The sequence below is a fragment of the Poecilia reticulata genome, linkage group LG9 (assembly GCF_000633615.1).
Source record: "Poecilia reticulata strain Guanapo linkage group LG9, Guppy_female_1.0+MT, whole genome shotgun sequence".
NCBI lineage: Eukaryota > Metazoa > Chordata > Actinopteri > Cyprinodontiformes > Poeciliidae > Poecilia > Poecilia reticulata.
In genome coordinates, this window is record NC_024339.1 from 8,918,695 (window position 1) to 8,933,074 (window position 14,380).

Here is a 14,380-nt window from a genome sequence, read left to right on the forward strand (position 1 = left end):
TGGAACTGTGGAGGTTACTTTAACAAACTGTAATGTTCATAATAAAACAATTAATCTGTAACGACGGTTTATTCTTTGTTCCTCGTACAGAAAAATAAACGTGATTTTTTCTGGAATTTGTCTCATTTCACTGAGAATTTCTCTCGTCTTTTAACTCCTTTCTTTTGATAATATTTTGACTTTATTCTACAATCATTACGACTTTTTTATGGTATTTTTAAAGTCTTGTTCTATTAATATTATGATTTTATTCTCAAATTGTAAAAACTATTTTCTTGTATTATTATGATTTCCTTCCTATAATGTTATGACTTTTTTTGTACAACTTTTTCAAAATCCAAACACGGAGAATCTGTCAAACATGCTTGTCAAACAAGATGGCCGCCTCGGGCGCTCTGACATCACTGAACTGTGGAAATCTAAGGAGTGCATTAGTGGAAAAACATTCAGAACTTAAAAAAATGTAATCTTAAAAAATTTGAATATTCGATAAAATGGATGGACATCTTAATTTAAATCCATTGTCACATTATTTGACAATCTACAAAACTTTCTCTCTAAAAAAAGGCAAAAAAAAGCTTTTAATGCTTCCATGTTTTAAATAAACCACAAATAATACACTGAGTACATAAATTAACCAAAACAAATGTTCCACGCGTCACCTCTCTCTCGGTTTCTGTCACTAATTTCTCTTCAATTTAATAAACACTAGCAATATTTTGACACTTTTCCAAACGGACTGACAGCTCCACTCGGCGTCCCGCGAGGAAAACACCAGAAATGTTGCGTTTGTTTCCCCCATTACTGCGGCGGCCACTCACCCCAAAGTTGGAGGCAGCGAATCTGGCGGGCGCGGAGACGTTTGTGGAGGCAGTGGGGTGGGCGTAGAAGGCATTGATGTTGGCCAGCAGGGTGCTCATCACTGCCGGCACTCCTGACAGCATGTACTTAGACGACAGGCAGGAGAAATGCCTGGAGGGGTGGAGGAAAACGGTCAACGTTTCTGAGTGGCAAAGAAATAAACAACCTTATTTTTCCACAGGGTAACTACAACCCAATGGAAAGCACGGCTTTATTTCGGTTGGTCGGATTGGGGATTCAGAATAAAGCAGGGAAGAAAAACCTGCTGAGTCATGATAGAGCCAGGCGTTCTTTGGTTGCCATGGCGATTCCAGACTTTTCTAAGAAGCAGCAAAGCAGAAGCCTGTGTTGTAAAAATTACATTAAGATTTTTTTTACTACTACATCTCGTTTCCAGTTTTTATTTCTCACTTTTTTTTTTAATTAAATTACAAATGACAGAAAAATTTTTAATTTTTTAAATTTTTTTTTTAATTTCAATCATTTCTTATGCGAGTTGAACAACAAAGTATGCAGTTAATTAATCAAATCGATTCATCGCCCAGTCCTCGTGACAACTTAGGTTTGTTAAGGCCATAGTAATATTACTTTTGTTTATTTTCAAGAAAATAGTTATAGTCCTAGCAGGGAAAAAAATCTATTTTAATATATATATCTATATATATAAACTAAAAATTACAAAAAGCAATTTTAATTAGATAATATCCACGCTTAATGAGAAAAACCTTGGATAATTAATGTCTTATTTTTTGTGTTGGAGCTAACTACAACCTCATTCTCTTTTAGTAAAACCTTTGTATTTCAATCCCAGTTTTAAGTTGGCATTAGCTTCTTTGTTTTCTCCACAGCTTCTTTTCCACTGGGGTGAAGTCTGGTTCAGATCTAATTCATCTAATTCTGGGATTATTGATGAAATTATATCGGTTTGCATTTGCTTGTATGTGGTGATGTGAGCGCACCGAGTCTTTCTCTCCATCTGATCACACGGAGGGGGAAAACGCAGCAGGTCATGCATTCTCATTACGCGAGATAAACTGATTTGCATTCTGTTTATAGTTTATGAAAACCTCGCTGACCCCTCACACACAAAAACACACACACGCACACACACACACACACCGAGCTGCTCAGAAACAATAATATGAAGAATTTCCTGATTTAATTGAGCTAAAATCCAGGAGTAGTTGGTGAACTGCATCAAGCAGCTAGCTTACGTCATGGCCTGGTAGATGGACTCCACGCCGTAGCGCATCGCAAACTCGTCCACGATTTCCTGCTGAACTTCGTCAAAGTAGACCTTCCACGCGTCGTCGCCCTGAGTGGACGGGATCTTCACCATCCCGCCTCCCTCGATGTCCGTCGAGTAGTGAAACATGTTCTGAACGAAAACAAAACTCAAAGAATTAGAAGCTAGCTTGGTGATATAAAGTTGCATTTCGATTTTAGCTCAAGTCAAACTCAGTTAAGCTTATTTACATTATATAAATTAACAACAACATATTTTACATCCTACTCTGCTGCTTCCCCACGTTTACACTCACATTTGAAAATGTCTGCAAACAGATGCGCAATTATACAACAGCTCATCTTTGAAAAGCAGAAGTGGAGCCTCCTGGACAACCAACACATTCTCATAGATCAATAAACATTAAATTATAATTAACATTTAACACTGGAATTGGAAGACATTTTAAATACCTAAAAATAAATAAAACAACAGAAAAAAATAAATTTTGAAGGTCAATTTTGTTTAAATTGACCAGTGTAGAGAAAAGAACCAGACTGAAGATTTTTATCATTCAGTTTTTGGTAGAAGGAGAAAATCAATAAATCATGCTAGCTTTAATTTATGAAGCGATTTATTGATTTATTGCAACAGGCCTATGTGAGCTGTTTTCAGAAGCGGCAGAGACTTGAACAGAAATACAAAAATGTGCCAAACGTGATTTAAAAAATATTTAAATTTGAACGAAGCTCTTTCAGATTCTGAGTCAGTAGCCCTGATTCTTCAGTTCGTACCTCGTGAAGGCAGGTGTACTGCACATGGTACGGCGCCACCTTCTCCTCTCCCTCGATCTCCACGCTGATCTGAAGGCGGACGGCGCCGGACACCGCCGACTTGTCAGTTCTCTTCTCTGACAGGGAAAACACACAGTCACAGATTTACAGGGAAACCAAAGCCCTGCTTCACTCAGCAGGAGCTGAGCTGAACCTTTTCCTTCATGAATGAGTAAAACAGGTGCAGCTTCATGTTTTGTTTTCTTCACCTGATGTAAATTAATGGGTAATTAGTAGGTTTCTGCAGAACTTGACGGGATGCTGAGGAACGAAAGCGGCTTAATGAGCTGTGTTTATACATTGTTTTTTTTTTTTCATTAAAGGTTTTATTGGCTCTAGTGGTCTTTATTTAATAGGTAATGAGAGAAGGGGGAAGACATGCAGAAAAGGTCGCCAGGCTGGGAATCGAACCTGCGACGGCTGCGTCGAGGACTGAGGCCTCCATATGCGGGTTGTGCTTAACCCCAGAGCCACCACAGCAGACCCTATACATAGTTTTGTAGTAATACGTACCCAGGTTGTACCAGACGTCCATTTCTCCACTCAGGGTTCGGACCTCGATGATGGTCTGACCCAGGAAGTCGTCCGACTCTCTCTTCAGTCGCTGCTTCACTCGCGACTTGATGTCGTCGTCCTCGTCCCACACTCGGAGTTTGATCCGGTCCGACGAATTATGGCACTCGCTGCAGAGGCAGAAGATGAATAAAAATAAAAATGAAGAGAGGAAATGTCTCTAGAGCTGTCCAGTTGTTTCTGCAGCTACATGTGTTGATCTCAAGTTGACCTGTGGAGCAAAAAGTGAAGGCGCATGACCCAAACAATCTCATTTAAATCACTTTAGGATTTGACTTCAAATGACATTTAATTAGGGGTGTCTAAACCTTTGAATCAAAAGTGTTCAGAGATCACATACGTTTGAAGATTACTTCAGTGAAACGTAAGGAAACGTAAAAGTGATTTTCTGTGTCTCTAAAGATGAAAGGTGTTAATCAGATGAAGGTAAATCAGGATAATCGCTACTGATTTCCTCACAGATATGAGAGGTTTGAACCAAATGATATCACCACCGTGGGTTTGCAGTGTGAGCGATTTTAAACAAGGGCATAACAAGCAGGAATGTTTTTCATAACAGCCAAAAATCTGCACTCACAAGCTGAACTTTTCCTCCCAGACGGGGTTCAGGTTTCCGTAGATGGTCTTTGTTCTCTTCTTGGTTTTCCCCACCTGGATGGTGACGTACGGGTCGCTGGAGCCGGTCCGGTCCTTGGCCTGCAGACCCTGAGCGCTAACCACTGAGGGAATAACGAAAACACACCATGACTGTGGAAATTGCATAAGAAAAACAAACACCTACTCTTTCTTTTTCTCATTCACACACACACACACACACTCATCAAAACAGAAGATATCACCCACACTGTTATGCAAAGACTCGTAACAGTTTTCGTGACTCACAGGCAGATGCAGGGAAAAGCGATTAACTAAAGTCATCCAGTGCAACAAGAAAACCTCCACAGAAACACGGAGCCTTAATACGAGTTAGAAAGCAGAGAAGGTGGACTGGAAACACTGGAAATTAGATTTTGTTTTAAGATATTTTAAGGAATGAAAATCAGAAATATTCATTCTGTGTGAGCAAAACGTTTTGTGATGCTGCTTAAACTTTTAAAAGTTCATCATTTTATGTGGCAGAGCCACACAATTAAAATTACATTTTGTCTTCAAGACTGTTTAGAATTTGAAATCAGAAAAACAAAATGTGTTTGATAAGTTAGAATATTATTAAAAAGTTTATTTTAGTTTTGATAAAAGTTGCATATTTTCATGCCACACTGTGAAAATAGTTTTGCTGGTTTTTGGAAACTGAAATTCATAAATCGTCTATCAGGTTCGAACTTGTGACTTTAAATATTCTTGATTTCTATGTGATCTTTCTTCGATTCTTTGACTGACTGGCGGTGACTGATAACATCACATCAAAGGGAATTTTACATCAATTGTGGAAGAAAGTCCCAAATTAATTTGCGGAGGTTAAAAAACATATCCCGTCAGTTAACTGTCAACTTTAAACACTTTGCAACATCAATTTAGATCTGATTGAATTATTTAAAGAGGACATGCTAAAAAAAATTAGGTTTTTTTTATCCTTTAAGTGCATTTTTTTAATTGCAGGTTGTAAAGTCTGTTTTGTGCTTCAGCCTTGATGAGCAGGAAAAAACAAAAAAGAAATCCCGTGACCATGAATTAATTTCAGGACCAGCTTTAAGGTTATCTCTGCATCTTTGGGCTCATCACTGTTGATTGGAGAGACAACCTGTGATGGGTGCCATGGCAACACCGCTGCTACGACATGCTGGGATGTGTCTGGTCGCTTTGGTAACAGCAGTCGCCTTGATGCTGGGTGAACTGGAGGTAAACATTGCCTGATGTTCGTATCTGCAGAAACCTGACATGGAGTAATATTCACACAGTGACAACAACCTCAGAGTCACTGAAACGGTTTTCATTTCTCTAAATATATTTTCCAGAATGTGGCATGAGGCATTTTCTGCACCTCTGACTTACAGATACGCTGAAGCATAACGTTGCACGAGCGAAATCCTGCCTCCATCTCCCTGCTGGAGGTCAAAAAGCTGCTAGCTAACGATGATTAGCATTGGTTTTAGCTATAAAGTTGTCAATATATCACTCTAAATCTTAAATGTGCGAATGACGAAAGAAGAAGGGACGTAGTTCTTCACTACTATTTGTCAACACTACAACAACTAAACAACAAGGTGAGGATAATGTTTTAATTAAAAAAAAACAAGGAAGAGAGAAGCAGGTCAGTTATGCTAGCTTGACTTTAACAAACTCAGCATCTAGAGCTGCTGCAGAATTTGGTGTATTTCAGTTCAACTTGAAAAAAAAGGGGATAAACACACCAGTAGAGCAGGTGTTTAAGTTAGCTAACAGAAAAATAGCTAATCTACCGCAGTGTTAGCTTAGCTAATAGCATCGTAGCTAATAGCATCGGTAGCTAATCTACCACTGCATAATCAGAAAATAAGCATCAGACCTGAAAACGAAAACTAAAACTAAATGTTCTGTTCTTTGTGTAGAAAATGTTTTTTGGTGATAAATCCTGATACGTTTAATGCCGTTGCTGTATGTTGCCATGGCAACGAGTCTACCGTGTGGAGTAGCCGGCACAGAGGGAGAGAAAAAGGAAATACTAGTGGTTTTGAGTTGTTTTTATGTGTTATTTTTTATGTGTTATTTTTCCTTTTGCTGTGGCAAACTGCACTAAATTAATAAAACCAAAATTTCCAGGTCTCATTTTATTAAAAACTGGCTACGGATTGGCAGGTAAAACAATCGTCTTTTCACTCTCCAGCGTTGTGCGCATGCGTTAAACCTCTGGATGTAAACAATAACATGGAACGTGTCTATACTGAAGCCTCCTTCAATACATCCTGATCAATTAAAAACAGTCGTCATTTCAGGGTCCTGAGTGTGTCACACATGTGGAGAAACCTACTGCAGTGTGGTTTTTACTTGAGGTATTGACTCCCTGTACAACTTTCACTAAGAGAGGAAAAACTTTGGAGTCCTGTTTGTGCTTCAGTCATACTGCACAGCAGAAACACCAGTTAAAAAGATCCATGACTTAATCACGGACGTGGCACAGCAGAAACAGCAGCCACTGTTTATGGAAGCAGTAATGGACGCCATTATGGGTCGATTTTAAAGTTGTTGAGTAATGGGAGCTGACAGGATCATCACAAGCTCGTAACGAGACGAAGGAAGCTAATAAAAGGAAAGCACAACTAATACCAACGACTTTTAGGGGAGCAATTTCTGTAGAGGAGTCTGTCTGGGTGTGGAGTCAGAAGGAGATGCAATGTGACGCAAACTTCTTTCATAACTTCAGAATGTCGAGGAACAGCTACGAGTTGGAGACTCGGCTCGAGTGGGGACCAAAACGGCAACATTTGCTACATGTTCAGCTGCTGAGGTTTGTTTTCACTCTTTGTTTTCACCGAGTCAAACAAACCAAACTTTGAAAAACCTGTTCCCCTCCTGGCCTGTGGGGGCGCTGCACCAAGAACCACTGGAGGAAACGACACAAAAACCTCTGAAAAAGACACTGAGCACAACTTCCTTCTACACAAAATGTAAACAAAAATGGAGTAGTGTCAGATTTTAGTGGTTGAAGGTAGGATTTTTCTTTAATCTCTTTTACGAGACATTCCTCCTGCTAGCGCTAGGCTAGCACGTTTCTTTTGTATTTACCCAGAATGCCCTGCGCTGCAGTCCACTTCCTGCTTTTGGAGCGGTCTGCGGTCAGCTTGACGTTCACAAATTAATTGAAACCGAACCAGAGTTCACTTTAACCGAACTGACACCGAGGATTGTAGGCGGACCAGAGTAACCGGACTTTCTAGAGCAGGGGTGGGCAACTCCAATCCTGGGGGCCGGTCTCCTGCAACTTTTAGATGTGTCTCTACTTCAATACACCTCAGTCAAATAATGAGGTCGTTAGCAGGACTCTGGAGAACCTGACCGCTCTTAGGAGGTGATTCAGCTGTTGGATTCAAGTGTGTTGGACCAGGGAGACATCTAAGAGTTGCAGAACACCGGCCCTCCAGGACCAGGATTGCCCACCCCTGTTCTAGAGTAAACGAGCCAGAATTCGATTAAAGTGGACCAAACATGCCTGGTGTGAATGCGACCTGAATGGTCAATGAAATAATTGGTGGTAATCGGATAAAACGTGACATGATCATTCTGACTGCTGACACTTCGGATTTACATTAATCCTTTGAACAAAACAGTAGATTTCTGACTAATTTACCTTTAAAAACAACTTTAGAGATAAAGATTAATAACGTTTCAGTTGTCAAATGTGAGATTTCTGTTAGTCACACAAACAACAAAATGCTATTTTTAAAAAGAGTCTCAGTAACGAAAGCAAAACTTTGGAACAAAAGAAAAATCCTTGTGTTCAATCATTCGACTGACTTCACAGAGATATGAGTGTTATCCACACCCAGAGGTTCAGAAAAACATCCTCCTGATGCCACACGCCCTGCGAGGATCTGTACCGCCACAGCGACGATGACGGCATGAAGAAAAACAAAAACAGACATTTTTCTTTCCCCACTTAGGAAAATATTTTCGGTAACACTTTATCTGAAGGGCGGTAAATAAGACTGTCATGACACGGTCATAAACATGACATAACATGTCGTGAACATGAATAAGCCTTCATGAATATTTATGACTGTTGTCATAAAGCGTCTTTCTGTAAATTATGACACTTTTAACATAATTCAAAATGTCTTTGTTATGACAACTTGACATTAACCAATAAATCATTACTGATATAAAGTTGTTATAAAAGTATTACTGATTGCACTTTAAAAATTAGGTAACTTTATGTTATTAAAGGTAAAGTTTAAACAGTCATGATTTCTTGATTAATGTCAAGTTGTCATAACAAAGACATTTTGAATTATGTTAACTTTGTATTAAAAGTGTCATAATTTACCGAATGATAAATATTCATGAAGGCTTATTCATGTTCATAACAGGTGTTTATGACATGTTTATGACAGTGTCATGACTGTCTTATTCACCCAACTTCAAATAAAGTGTTGCCATATTTTCTTTACTTTGATAAAAACGATCTCTGACCAAAAGAAAAACTCTATTCAACACCATTTTAAAGAAAAGATTCTACAAAAAAGACTTTCTAAAATACTCTTTTGCTGTTGCAAGAAGACACACTACAAGGAAGCAGAATCTGCTGAGTCACCAGTTGCTATGGTGATGAAGGGAGAGGTGCCTGAACAATGAAGCAAACGATTTGAAATAAATGTTTATGTCCCTGTTTTTTCCACCCGGTGAAATCTGATCACTCTCAATAAACATTAGACATAAATGCTGAAAAATAATCAGTATTCTTCCTAATTTGCACCTTGTTTAAAAAAAAAAGCAAAATAAAGGAATACACTACCTATGAAATGTAGTTGCTTTTCCTCATGAGTCACAATGTCTCCATGTATTTCTTGCAGCGTTTTTTTACGCAACAGTAGAAGTCAAAACCAAAAATGTGAAAACAGCAAGCCAAAGAGAGAGTGTCGCTTAACGCTCTGAGGTTCATTCAGACTTGCTAAATAAATAAACCATGAGTCAGCATTTTCTCAGGCGTTTAACGGCGTACCTGTGATGGTGATCTTGGCAGACCATTTGGAGGTGCCGTCCAGCACACTCTGCTTGATGCTCTTCATGTGTTGAGCATGAATCATCTTAGAAATGACAAACACTTTCCGGATCTCCTCGAAGATCTCAGGCTTGTTTCTCTCGCGGATCTTCATCCGGTCCTTCATAGCCATGATGATGTGCTGCGTCCGATCTTCTGCCCCCGTCTTCGAACTTTTCTCCGCTGCTCCTAAAGACACAGAAACCAGTTACATCAACACGTCCTCGCACTTTACTATTAGTCACTATGAGCCATATTTTCTCATAGGTTGTGTGGAACTCACAGTGTTCTGCTTCGTCAGCACAGGGTATGATACTTGTCAAATTAAATTTAGATTTTACTTATTTTTTTTATGATCAACAAAAACTGAACATCTCCAAATCAAGTTTAAATATTCTACAAAATAATTTCTTTAAAAAAAAATCTGCAACTAGGGAATGCTCTCACTTTCACTTTCAACCAAACAGCATTAGTGAATCTTCATCAGCGTAGACAAAGTGTTGGCATAAAGTCGCATGAGATTAATTATTGGGTGATTGCAGCAGGAAGTGTTTTACAGTACATAAAAAAGCAATGTCTTCCCACACTATTAAAATGTGCGGCAAGTATTCAATAGCAGGATGTGGCTTCAGATATTTAGTTTTATTCAAAATTAATGACTTAATGACACCTTGAGACATTTCCATATTTTTTAGTAACTCAACTTACTTTGCAGGCAGTCGGCGTTCAGCAGCTCCTGGCATTTCTCATGAACTTTGACCCCACACTCTGCGCAGCGCATGCCCTGCCGAGCGATGCCCCACAGCAGACCCTCGCACTCGTAGCAGTAGGTAGGCGTGGTGGCGGTCCACACCTCGAAATTGTGCGGCGTGGTGCAGGAGATGGGGTAGATCAGAGCCTGCAGAGTCTTCTTGTAGACGTGGTTTTTCTGTGGAAGCAGGAGGAAAGAAAAAACCCTTACTTTATTGACACTAGCTGAGTTGCCACTACAAATGTCTGCAAAACTTTGTTGAAAAAACACATTTTCCCAATTGCGGCGTTTTCGTTAAATATGAAACGGAAATAAAATCACACATGAATTTGTTTGTCTTCTTCCTGGTTTGCACCAATGGCAACCATTGGTTGTTGATCGACCTAAAAAATGTGCAATTCTTCAGATAACTCTTAACCAAACTCATGAAATCTCTCAAAAATGAGTTGAAATTTGGGGTCGTAACATGAAAATCTTAAAAAAATGTTTCATGGTGCTGCAGGATATTGTGTAAATTCCTTGGGAAAATCTTTAGGAACCACGATTTCAGTCCAATCAGCAGGACAACTGCTTTAACCATGGAGCACATGTGGTTGAAATCCTTATTTTCTCCTGTTATCTTTATAAAAAGCAAACAGCTGGCATGGCTCTGCATCAAAATGGCGACAAATGAAGAGAAAGAAGAGTGTTGTGCACCACTAAGAACCTCAAAAGGTGAAAGGTCAGCTGCAGAGATGAAGGTTCAATGATCCGAGGGTTTCAGACTCCCACTGAGAAATGTGCTAATGGGAGCAGAGAATGCTGAGCACCGGCAGCAGGTGGTTGTTAGCGCCTCTGCACACACAGCGAGACGAAGACTTCTGGACAACGGCGTCGCAGAAAGAAGAACAGAAAAGAAGACGCTTCTGTCCCGAAAAATATGGAGGACAACATCCTTCTGCTGACAGTTTTGAACTAGAAAGTCATTTGTCCTGAGAAGAAAAGGTTAAAATCCACCATGAGTTATGGATGGTGTCAATAGTTAAGATCCCTGATGAAATGAAGGTGTTTGGACGCTTCTTATCCCAGAGAACTGCCTGTTTTCTCCCTGACTCTGAACAGAAACCTGCTGAATACAGAGCAGAAAAATACACAGAAATCTGTAGATTATTTCTGGATTTTCCAGCTGCGTTCCCATTAAAAGTGTTATGCAAATGTTAAAGATTTTATGCTTTCGTGAACAAGTTAGGATAGGTTTATGGTTTGTCCGAAACATGTTTGTTACATTTTTTGCACAAAATCATTCTTAGATAATAAGATTTTAGGTTGATCTTTTCAGAATGAACTGTTAGGACCTCTTGTCACTTTAAATCCAACAAGCTGCTGTTGGCCACGCCCCCAACTCAACGTTTACACTCGCATGTGATAATGGTTGCAAACAGATGTGCAATAAGACAACCGTACATGTTTGAAAAGCAGAAGTGGAGCCTCCTGCACAACCAACAAGAAAGCAGCAAGTGGTTTGTGGATGGCAAGCCAGCAACAAAACACAACCTGACCAAACGCGCCAGAGCTCCTCTTGGGTTGCTAGGTAACAGGCTGAACCTGTTAAGAGTTTCATGCCTCTGGTAAGGTACAGTGGATGGGAAAATTTATTGCATCAGATCTTATTTAGTAAATTTATTTTCAGCTTACCTTTGGCAAATTAACTCTTTTTTGGAAAAAAAAAACACTTGAAGGAAGCATAAAACCTTTATTCTGAAATTCAGAAAGTTAAAAGTTAAACTCTGTGTTTTTTGTCCAATGTTTTGTTCTTCTCAGCTGATTTCCTTATTTTTGCTCACCATGAACAGGATTAGTTATTTACTGAAATGAAGATTTGAAACTAAGGTTATTAAAGTAATAATAAGTCTATATTTACCACCAACAAGGACTAGAGGCATGAAAAGATGCTTTTATCTCATTTTTACTCCCAGTATTCCCAGTTTCACCTTGCAGCTCTTCTCCACTAGATTGTTTTCTCCTACATGCCGTAGAGTAACCTACTTTGTGCACCTGAATTATTAATGTTTCTTCCAATGTAAAATGTAATCATCATTATAAATTGACAAATTACAGTGCTGTCAGCACAAAGCAAACCATGAGAATTATGGAGGCACACTTCGGATCCATAACGCTGACTCAGCAAAACTGAATTCTCACAATCATTTCCAACAAATGATGAACAGCTTGGTTACAGGAGACACAGGCGAAATGAAAAACTGAGCAGAAACTAATCACAAAGCGTTTAAACGAGATAAACAAGATGAACTACTCACAAGCTCTTCATCTTTTAGGGAGGTCCGAGTGGCCAGAGCGTAGTTCAGTCTGGCCTTCCTGGACTGAATCATGGACTGGAAACAAGAGAAAAGTGAGAAATCAGAAATTTACTGCGACACACAGCCAAACACTGTCAAGATTAAAGCAATTATTTGAAGAAATTCTTGTTTTGATGATTGATTCTTTTAAGTTTGAAGGTGAAATTGCAAAAACATACAATGGACCATTTTCTTTTTGTCTTCCAAACATTTCAGGGTTTATTCAGGTTCCACAAACTTTAAGACTTTTTAAGACCATTTTAAAATAACATTTAAGACCTACATCATGGCAAGGACATACAAGAGAAATGCAGAGGATCAAAACTGTGACATTTCTGGGGTCTTTTCTCATATAATCAAAATGGCGTATAGCACTCCAGCTAACTGGCAATGTAGCCATATGCTAGCTGCTAATAACTTCTTTGTCATTAGAAAGTCACTAATAAGCTAGATAGCTTTTTAACTGTCAGCTAGGTAGTTAGGTACCTAGCAAGCAAGTATTAGCATCTTTTTAAGACCCGTGATTAACATATTTAAGGCCAAGTTACATTTCCTTTAATAAATTTAAGACATATTAAGGCCTCAAGTTTAGATAAATGAACGCAAGATTATCTAGGGATGTGTGGACACCCTGCATTTTCTTCCCTAAAATGTTTGACACAGTTCTCAAGGTTTTCCCTACAATTTAAAAATAGGACTAATTAAGTAAAAATATCCAAACGAGCAAGCAAATTTTAACTTTAACAGCTGGAAATGAATAAAAGTATTATAGGAGTCGTATTACTTAGGTTTATATTCGTTAACCTTTTGATGTGCGTTCGGTTTGGAGCGGCTCTTAGGAGCTTTTCTTTATAAATCTTTAAGCAACGTGAATGAAAGCTCAAAAGCAGTTTTTGATGCTGCAACGACTCTTTGATGCTGCGTCACACCTGTGAAACGCCTCAAACATTTTAAACCCAACAGCACAAGCTGTCAGAAACCATTAAAACAAGCCGCCTCATGGCTTCGTAATGCATTTCTTCTACTGGAATGAACATGTTATACGACAATGAAGCAGAATCAATAGGTGGAAAGATTTAAATGTGTCATTTTCTAGTTTTAACAGTTGTGAAAACAGCATGGAGATAACTGTATTTTACTGCTGTAACAATCTAAAACAGAAAAAATGCTAAGTCCTAGTTTTAAACTCAAATGCCTTGTTTTTAAAATTAATTTAAGACATTTTAAGGCCTAAATTTTACACATAACCCAGCAGTTTAAGCCCCTTCTTTTGCCTTTTTCCTACAATTTTCAAAAAGCCAAATATGTAATAGTATTTGGTTTTGCGCTACTGATGTTAATCAAAACATTTTCATGTAAAACTGAAATCAAGCAGAGGGCCTTTCGCTTTTCTTTATCAGTCCAGTTCAGTTTGTGAACACAAGACAAAAAACCCCTTTCAGCTGATTTTATTTTGTGTTTGCTTATTGGTCTGCATGCTGGTACAAAATACGATTTCACCACTAGCAGTCTGAATTTAAAACCAAACCCATCAAACCTGCAGACTAAAGCAAATACAACCTCACTGGTCTTTTACTCACCATGGCCTGAGCGGCGACAATCACAGAGAGGGAACGTGAGCAAAGAGAGGAAGGACAGAGAGCATAGAGTCACATCGTTATGCTTTAGCCTTGACCATTGTCTTATTCACTTTTGATTTCAAACACAAAATATCAACCTGAATATTATTTTTTCTTTATCTGTATGAAAAAAGAAAACAAAAAATCTCCACAAACATTAATTAATAGTGAGCAGACACATGACTTCCATGATGTCTAATAAATCCTGACACTATTAATGTGAAAGTGCTTTTTTTGTTCATTTTTCCTGTATCTTCTCTAAAAGTATCAATCTGCATTATTTTAAGTGTGTAAATGTTAAAACATTATATTGGCTCAGCACAGCATTCATTCTGCAAACCCTGTAATTGCGCTGTATGGCTCCCTAATTAGAGAAACCTGCTACATAATAGACACTGTTGTCATCCACTTGCATTGACTAATGTCACTAAGAAAGTGTTTTATGAAATTAAACATCGATCTCATGCATGAATGGAGGTATAGTTTGCAGATATTTACAGATGGTTGC

General features: G+C 38.7%; 1 protein-coding gene across 14 annotated transcripts in view; it reads right to left on the reverse strand.

Moving 5' to 3' along the window:
- unc13ba (unc-13 homolog Ba (C. elegans)) overlaps positions 1-14,380 on the reverse strand; it is a 144,217-nt gene that overhangs the window by 47,483 nt on the left and 82,354 nt on the right. For all 14 annotated transcript variants that reach the window (XM_017306831.1, XM_017306837.1, XM_008417733.2 and 11 more), the window contains 9 exons: positions 13,834-13,839; positions 12,215-12,289; positions 9,875-10,094; positions 9,128-9,355; positions 4,070-4,211; positions 3,433-3,602; positions 2,881-2,996; positions 2,076-2,239; positions 822-972 (listed from right to left, as the gene is read on the reverse strand). In XM_017306831.1, coding sequence (XP_017162320.1) covers positions 822-972; positions 2,076-2,239; positions 2,881-2,996; positions 3,433-3,602; positions 4,070-4,211; positions 9,128-9,355; positions 9,875-10,094; positions 12,215-12,289; positions 13,834-13,839 — 1,272 coding nt within the window. The remainder of the gene's footprint in view (positions 1-821; positions 973-2,075; positions 2,240-2,880; positions 2,997-3,432; positions 3,603-4,069; positions 4,212-9,127; positions 9,356-9,874; positions 10,095-12,214; positions 12,290-13,833; positions 13,840-14,380) is intronic.